Here is a 9,560-nt window from a genome sequence, read left to right as displayed (position 1 = left end):
CGCAGCTTGACAAGCTGTTCAGCATTAGACCAGCTGACAGCAACTCTGCCAAGCAGCTCAAATCTATCATCAACACTGCCAATGAGGCAGTTCAGGCTCTCAAGGCACTAGGATCACCAACAGAGCATTGGGACCAGATTCTAGTCCATCTCATCGTCCAGAAACTGGACCTCTCATTACGGGAAGCTTGGGAAGTACATTTGGGCACGTCAACGGAGTTCCCAAGCTACGAGGATCTTCGTACGTTTCTCACCGGTCGCGCCAGAGCTCGTGAAGCCATGGAGGGTGGTGTCTCACCACGCAAGCCATCTCATGATTCACGCAGTCACCTGGGAACAAAACCTCGCATCTCATCAGCCCAAGTACACGTCGCAACAGCGCCCCCGTCTCAGCAATCTCAGTCAACGCAGTCTCATCCACCACCACGACATCAACAATCTCATCCGCCAAGATCTCAATCAAACACTGCACAGTCTCATCCAGCACTGCCCAAAAGCACGCTCTCATTTAAATCGGACTACTGTCATTGCTGTGAGGGCAATCATTTCATCGTCGGATGCCCGAGATTCCAGGCAATGTCTCCGGATGAACGATTTCAGCTCGCAGCGTATTCTCATCTCTGTCGAAACTGTCTGGGCGACCACAGTTTCGAAAATTGTAAAACTAAGGACCGTCGTCGCTGCAAGGAGTGCGACGAGCCACACCACTCCATGCTGCACTACTCACGTCTCATGAGGCTGACCAAGAAGCCACCTGCAGCAGCTGCTGAAACGCAGCAAGTCTCATCACCACCTGCATCTCATCCAGAAGCTCAGCAGCAAACTTCTCAACAATAACAATTTTGCTATTCTCAAGCAGCAGCTTTCATCTCATCTGCCATCAGCCGTGCTCCAGATCACAAGCATGTGACATCTCGACCGACAGTGCTGCTGGCAACCGCACATGCTCTCATCTCTCATCAATCAGGCTCGTCTCATCGTATCAGAGTTCTTATCGATCCTGGATCAGAACTTACTCTGATTTCTCAAGCTGCTGTTCGCACTTGCAGTCTCATCTCTCAGCCATGCAACATACCTTTGCAAGGAGTTGGCAATATCTCATCGGGGAAAACCTCAGGCATGGTCTCATTCACACTTCAGTCTACCATCTCATCAGAACACGCATACCTCAACGCACACATTCTCAAGAAAATCACAGCGCAGATACCATCAGTCTCAATCTCACCAACGCAATGGTCTCATATTAAAGATCTAGAACTCGCCGACCCAGACTTCTACAAATCTGGCACCATTGACCTTCTCATCGGCGCAGACTTCTATGGTCGAATCATACGACCTGGTCTCAGAACAGGAAGTTCTTCAGAACCAATTGCCATGCAAACCATGCTCGGCTGGACGATTCTCGGCCCAGTCCATGAACAATCTCATCATTCACCTAGCCTGTCTCATCATATCATCTCTAATGCTCAACTGCACGACTCTCTCACCAAGTTCTGAGAACTTGAAGAAGTTCCAGAATCCTGCAACGAAACTCTCACCGTCGAGGAAGCTGAGTGTGAAGCTCACTTCCTAACCACTCATTCTCGAGATGCATCAGGACGATACATCGTCCGTTTACCATTCAAATCATCATCTCAGAAGCTAGGTGAATCTCGTCATATTGTGCAGCGCTGTCTCAACCGTCTCATGAAGCGTCTTTCTCAAAATCCAGAACTTCAAAGTCAATATACTACCTTTCTCAACGAGTATGAATCACTTGGACACATGACTCGAGTCTCATCTACGGCGCCTGAACCTTCTCATGTATATTATTTACCTCATCATTGCGTTGTTCGCGAAGACAGCGAAACCACAAAGTTGAGGGTAGTGTTCAATGGTTCAAGCAAAACATCATCAGCCAGTTCTCTCAATGATAATCTGCATATCGGCCCAAGTCTTCAAGCAAAGATCTGTGATGTACTGCTGTACCTCAGAAGTCACAGATACATCTTTTTGACGGACATCGTGAAGATGTTTCGTCAAATTCTCATTCACCCTGATGACAGGGATTATCAGCGCATTCTCTGGACTGAAAATGGTCTCACTGTGGCCTACCAACTCAACACCGTCACATATGGCACTCGACCAGCACCATATCTTGCTGGCCGAGCTCTCAAACAACTTCTCATCGACGAAGGGTCTCAATATCCACTAGCAGTGAAACCCTTTCAAAAAGGCAGTTACGTTGACGACATCGGCGGCGGTGCCGACAATCTCAGCGATCTCAACGACATTGCAAATAATGTCGAAGCACTTTGCAATCTAGGTTGCTTTCCACTAGCTAAATGGAAGAGCAACCACCCTCAGTTCAGCAAAATCTCATCATCTCTTAGTCCAGAAGATTCTCATTCATTCTCAGACAACATCTCAAAGATCTTGGGTCTCTCATGGAATTGTCAAGAAGACGTTCTCACATTCACTGGCAAGACGTCTCAAACTCTCAGCATAACCAAGCGCACCATCACCTCAGAGGCTGCTCAGCTATTTGACCCTCTGGGTTTAATCTCACCAGTAATTGTAAAGGCAAAAATCATCATCCAGGACCTTTGGCTGCAAAAGGTTGACTGGGATGATTCACTCTCACCAGAGCTGGTTCACCGATGGAAAACTTTCCGCGATGAACTACCTCAACTTTCTCATCTCAGAATTCCTCGATGGATTAATCTCATCCCAAATTCATCTAGCATCGAGATTCACGGGTTTTCTGACGCATCTCAAGTGGCAATGTCTGCAGTCATTTATCTCAGAGTCTGTCAACCTGGCGAACAGACTATCATCTCTCTCATCTGCTCTAAAACTAAAGTCGCACCACTCAAACGTCTCACAATTCCTCGACTCGAACTCTCAGCTGCATTATTGCTCTCAAAACTGGCATCTCATGTCTCATTTACGCTGCAATTATCTCGTGTTCCAACTTATTTATGGACCGACTCATCAACCACACTTGCCTGGGTTACCAGTGAACCAACAAGATGGAAAGAATTCGTCAAGAATCGAGTTGAAGCGATCCAGCAACATTCTCCAGATGCACACTGGAGATACATCTCAGGAAAACAAAACCCGGCTGACTGTGCATCCAGGGGTCTAACCGCATCTCAGCTCATCAACCATCAGTTATGGTGGTCAGGACCCAGCTGGCTAGCTGATCCTCCCTCTCAATGGCCATCTCATCATGTTCTCAGTTCAACTACATATGAAACAGAGCAAGTAAACTCAGAAATGAGACCTTGCAAGTCTCATGTCTCAACTAGTCCACCTCTCATGCCACTATCATCTCTCATTCACTCATGGACTACCCTCACAGCTCTACTACGGCGTACTGCAACAGTATTCAGAGCAATCTCATGTTTTAAGAAAGTACCTGGGTCATCTCTCAGCATCTCACCTCTCACACCTGCTGAATTACAATCAGCTCTCATCCATTGGATTAAATCAACACAGCAGGAATGTTTCTCATCCGAAATCTCATCATTATCTCAAGGCAGTACTCTCAAGAAATCTCACTGTTTCACCCGTCTCACCGCATTCATCGATCAAGCTGGTGTAATCCGAGTCGGTGGACGTCTTCAAAATTCAGCATTGGATACTGACAGCAAGCATCCAGCAATCCTTCCCAAGGATTGTCTGCTCTCACGTCTCATCATCTCAGACTCTCATCTACGCACTTTGCACGGAGGTACCCAGCTTACTTTATCTCATGTCCGCAAGAAGTGTTGGATAATTGGTGGACGAGCTCCAATTAAAAACTTCATCCATCGCTGTCTCACCTGCGCACGAATGCAGGGAGTCAGATCTCAACAGCTCATGGGTCAACTTCCATCTCATCGGGTCTCACCATCTCTCGTCTTCGAGAACACTGGAGTCGATCACGCCGGTCCAGTGTCTCTGAAGTTCTTTCAAGGACGCGGTACCAGATGCTACAAGGGCTGGATCGCTGTCTTTGTCTGTCTGTCAACGTCAGCCGTTCATTTGGAGGTTGTCACTGACTACTCCAGTGAAGGCTTTCTCAAGGCATTCCGCCGCTTCACTAGTCGACGGGGAATTTGCCGCACACTTCGAAGTGACTGTGGAACAAACTTCAAGGGTGCTGATCTCATTCTCAAGCAACTTCTCACCGGCGCTCTCAAGGAATCATCTCATCTACAGCAGCATCTCGCCAATGATAGAACCCAGTGGTCATTCAACCCACCTGGAGCTCCTCATATGGGAGGAAAATGGGAGGCTGCAGTAAAATCAATAAAATATCATCTTCAGCGAACCATTGCTGACACACTTCTCACCTACGAAGATTTCTCAACCTTTCTCATACAAGTTGAAGCAGTTCTCAATTCTCGTCCTCTCAGCGCACTCTCAGAGGATCCGGACGATCTCACTGCTCTCACGCCCGGACATTTCATCCGAGGTGCTGCCATCAATACCATTCCGGAACCTAATCTCACCGCAATCTCAACCTCAAGATTATCTCATCTGCAACATATTCAAGAACGCTTACAGCATTTCTGGGACCGGTGGTCCACAGAATGTTTACAATCTCATCAATCGATCTCGAAATGGAACACTTCTCATCACGACATCGCAGTTGGATCACTTGTCTTGCTTTCAAACGAGCGGTATCCACCAACAAAATGGCCGCTCGCCCGTGTCATCCAACTACATCCCGGTGCCGATGGTCTCATCAGAGTGGTTACTCTCAAAACTGCATCAACCACTCTCAAAAGGCCAATAAGCAAACTAGTGCTATTGCCCGTCTCATCTACCACGGAAGATTCTCATAAACTGTCTCACTTCTCCAACGAGTAGGAGAAGGCGGGGAGAATGTTCAAATCTCCCGCGCTCAGCAATTCCATTCTCACCGTCGATATCTTATCGTCGGCATTGTCGATCAGTCATCAACTATAGGCGGCTCTGCTAGTCGCATTCTCATTCAAGGGACCGCTAGAGTGGGGATGAAGAAGACGGATGCGCTGTCTCACTCACACTTCCAACGCTCTCTCTCTTACATATAGTTACAGTGATTTCATGGCTAACGCCTCGTGCTCTCATAAATCGTATCTTATTCTCTCAATCCCTTGCGTTCTCAATACAGTTCTCAGTGCTTTTTATTAATAATAATTCATAGTAATTATTTATTGCATTATTTTTGCTCTCATTTTTCATCTCAGTATTAATTTTGCATAAATCAGTCTCACGTCGTGTACCACCATTTTTGCGCCTCGACGCCATCTTGGCCACGTGTTGATCGCGAGTGCAAATAAAATAAAATAAACATTTATAATATAAATGATATACAATTGTCATCATAAACAATTCTCATACAGTGTATATATTGTAAATAAAATATTTATAGTGTTTATTAATAGAAATCGCAGTGTTAAATAAATTTATTCATTGCCCGCCAATTCACACACACCAGATCCTCTCATCCTCTCACTTAATAATTAATTAGTTCTTAATTATTTAAATAGATGATTGTATTTTAACTCCAGTTGAAGCTAGAAATCGATTAGAATTATTAATTAGTGATCGTAAACCTGACATTACAGCTACTGATACTGTTGAAATTGACTTAGAAAAAAGTATTATCCTAGATCAACTATATCAGAATATATATTTTTTCTTTATTACAGTGCTTCCGTCTAAATTTATGATTCCAAACTTATCTATGAGGTCTCATGATATTTATCGATGTTCAAGTCAGATTAGCATGTTTTTTGATTTCACAATAGTCTAAATTGTGATACTTGAGTAATAAATAAATATCCATAAAAATCAATCTTGGTTTTATTTACTCAAAAATGAACCTATTGAGAAAAGAATATAATTATACAAAGAATTAATTATATACGGCCATAACAATTATAACAAAAAAAAAATCGTTGTTTTAAGAAATTTAATTTTTACAGTAGATATTAAAACTGAAAATAATCTAATTTATACAAATGAATGGAAAATTTGCTTCAAAATTCAGCATATATAAATATGCACGCACAGGAAATCTTCACCCTATCCAAAAATTCCCATAGAATCCACTCAAATATATGTGACAAAAACCGCATAGAATCCTATAGACTGTATTGGTTTCTATGCGGTTTTCGTCACATTTGAGTGGATTCTATGGGGATTGTCGGTAGGGCACATACTCAAACCAAAAATTTGCAGACATAAAATTTTCACAAGTAAATTATAAGTAAATACAATATGTGTGCACTCACTTTGAATGCAGAGACGTTCGCTGAAATGCATGATAAAATTGATTTTCACTTATATTTTTCATTAATTAATAACTAATTTACTAACTATTCATATTGATGCTGTATATTAAGATTATTCACAACATCAATATTGAGATTATTTTATTTAATTTTTTAACGACTAGTACAATTAAAAATTCATATCTTGTTTGATTGGATATTCACTTTTTTTTCGTATTAAATCATGAATTTAAATGTTCCTGGGCATCTGGAAAAAGATCCCAATACGTCATAAGTATTAATGCGCATGCGCGACATAGCTATACTGGTAATGAGATGTTAATTAATTAAAATTGATAATAAAAGGCGAAAAGACGTTAATTATGATCGAACAAACAAAGATTATGATAGAACAAACGAAAATGAATATTAATTGATTCATAACAGAAAGAAATAAAATGACGATAAGTTGAGGGGGGCTAAGTTAAGGATGAAAATTTAATTAATTAATTATTTTATATTAATTAATTAAAAATAAACAATAAACGAATAAATAACAACAATTGACGGACAATAACGAACAAACGATTGGGTCATGGAAAAATTAAAAAAGTGAAAAAATCAAAATTGACGGGGGCCAGCTTCAGCAAGCCCTAGCTGTGTCCTCAAAGCTTTATGTGGATCGTTCGTCACGCCAAAGAGTGTTGAGCACTCTGTTAACTCAGTGTTTGTCTGCCTGGAGCTTGTAAACGATACCCCAGTGCTCCTTGTTACTGCTCGACGTAACAAACTCTTGCCAGCTGTTTTCTGTCTGTCTTTCAGTGTATTTTGAGTATATTTGCAAAGTTCTAAGTACGTCTTTTTGAGTTCTGTCTTTTTACCTTCTTCTGTCTTCCTCTGATATTCCCTTCTAGCTTTATAAACTACTCTCTTTTCTTTGGTAAGTTCTCTAATCCACCACGGGTATGATTTTATGTGCGACTTTTCCCGCGGGATAGCAAATTCGAATGACTCTATTATGGTTTTAGTGAGTGCATCGGTATACTTTTCCACGTCCTCGACCGTTTCTAGCGCTAAACCTTGAAGATTCACTCCTGCGAGTTCTGGTAGTTTCTCGCGGAACTTTTCCCAGTTAGCCAACGCAAGGTTGAACCACTTGGGATCCGCCCCATCGAGGCCCTCCCGATCTCTTGGAATTCTTAAGCTGATATCGATCACATAGTGGTCATTAATTTGCACCCACTCGCGTTTGATAGACCAGTTCTGTACATACCGTGCAAGTTTTGGGGTTTCAAGAGTGACGTTTATATTTGATTCCCCTGTTGTCGAAGCATAAGTTGGGCCCTCACCCTTTATGTTCAAAATCTCCAACCCGTAATCATCTATAAAATCTTCCAATTTCTTTCCCTTCTCGTTTGTTTCTGAACCCCATCTAATAGACTTAGCATTCGCGTCCATCCCAAATAAAATAATTTTTCCCCTTAGTGCTTGAACTACTCTTTCGAGTTGCGTGATGTTCGAAAACCACGCCAGTCATCGAGATGGCGGTAGCTCTCGGGCTTGACGACTAACGCGCTTGCGCGCAGTTATGTTACCAATAGACGTCATACCTTCGATTTTTCTCATTGGTTAAATACCACGCTACATCTCGTGTAATTTTCTCATTGGAGAATTGTCGCACAAACTTCACGTGGAATTGTCTCATTGGCAGAAGGTTCCTGACATGCGCAAACAAGTCATTTCCAACGGTCTCTCTTTTTTTATTATTATTCGAAATAAGCTACTCAAAATAGCGGACGCTATTTTTTTGTTTTTGTTTCTTTGTTTATATAAATAGAAACCACACGTATTTTTTTTGTTCAAAGTTTATATAAAACATTTCCAGTTACATCTCAGTCAAATCTCATCATTGTAATGTTTGTTTGTTTATCCACATTAAATTAATAGTCATCTCAACATAGTAACTCGTGTTCAATCACACGTGTTTTATGTTCCCGGGTGATTTTATAAACTACTAATTAATCAGTTATAATAGAAACTAAGATATTAATAAGTGTACATAAATAATATCCATTAAAATGAAGTTACATTTCTTTTATTGTTAGAAAAAGTGAACTTGCAACTAATTCTAACCTAAGTTACCGATCCACCAGTATTTCTCTGTATCATCTCAAACACGTGATGTGAATTTCTATATTGTCACGACACTGGAAGTATGACGATACTACGTAAAGGAGAGTGCCTGAGCCCACAATTTGAGCGCATACACAGTGCTCAGTTGAGAAATTTGAATCATTTTATATTTTAGATTTGTTAAGCAACAGGCCGCAAATGACCTTTCCCCAGTTGTGGCAGCGATTTGTACACCACTGCCAAAACCGAATATCTTAAAACATTTGTCTTTGGAAAGGGGGGGGGGGGTGTTTAAATAATTAATATCTAATTAATTATATAATGAGAGGTCGAGAGGATCTGGTGTGTGTGACTTGGCGGGTAGTGAATAAATTTTTTTAACACTGAATTTGCAATAAAAAACACTATAAATATTTTATTTACAATATATACAGTCGATGCTAATTATTTATGATGAAATTTGCAATTATTTAATATCAGTTATATTTAATTGATGAGACTTAAACTCGCGATCAACACGTGGCCAAGATAGCGACTCGGCGGTAACTATGCCGGTACACGAGGTGAGAACAATTAAATGCAAGAAACACTGAGATTAATTATGAGAGCAAAAATAATTAGTTGAATAATTACTATGAATTATTACAAGCAAAATGCACTGAGTAATTTACTGAGATAGCAATTGATTTGAGAATAACAAAAAGATTTTATGAGAGCACGAGGCTTTAGCCATGAAATCACTGTAACTGTAAGAATGAGAGAGAGAGTTGAAAGAGTGAGTGAGACAGCGCATCTGTCGTCTTCATCCCCACTCCAGTGGTCTTTTATATGAGAACGCGACTAGCGGAGCCGCCTATTGTAGATGACTGATCGATAGTACGGTCGATAAGATGTCGACGGTGAGAAGTGAATAACTGAGCCCAAGATATTTGAACATTCTCCCCGCCTACTCCTACTCGTTGGAGAAGTGAGACAATTTCTGAGAATCTTCCGTGGTCGATGAGACGGGCAATAGCACTAGTTTGCTGATTGGCTTTTTGAGAGTTGTTGATGCAGTTTTGAGAGTGACCACTCTGATAAGACCATCAGCACCAGGATGTAGTTGGATGACACGGGCGAGTGGCCATTTTGTTGGGGGATACCGCTCGTCTGAGAGCAAGATAAGTGATCCAACTGCGATGTCGTGATGAGAGGTGTT

The 9,560-nt window shown here is 41.5% G+C and overlaps 1 protein-coding gene across 1 annotated transcript; it reads left to right on the top strand.

The window, feature by feature from the left end:
- Window positions 1-1,685: 1,685 nt before the first annotated feature.
- LOC130676359 (uncharacterized) lies at window positions 1,686-4,838 on the top strand. Its single transcript, XM_057482513.1, has one exon. The coding sequence runs from the start codon at window positions 1,686-1,688 to the stop codon at window positions 4,836-4,838; it is 3,153 nt and encodes a 1,050-aa protein (XP_057338496.1).
- Window positions 4,839-9,560: the final 4,722 nt, after the last annotated feature.

Source organism: Microplitis mediator, chromosome 10, assembly GCF_029852145.1.
Source record: "Microplitis mediator isolate UGA2020A chromosome 10, iyMicMedi2.1, whole genome shotgun sequence".
NCBI classification, from domain to species: Eukaryota; Metazoa; Arthropoda; class Insecta; order Hymenoptera; family Braconidae; genus Microplitis; species Microplitis mediator.
This window is presented reverse-complemented; position numbering and strand designations above follow the sequence as displayed.

Coding starts and splice junctions, on each gene's coding strand:
- LOC130676359 (XM_057482513.1), top strand. CDS start 1,686: ATGAAGCGTCTTTCTCAAAATCCAGAACTTCAAAGTCAATATACTACC.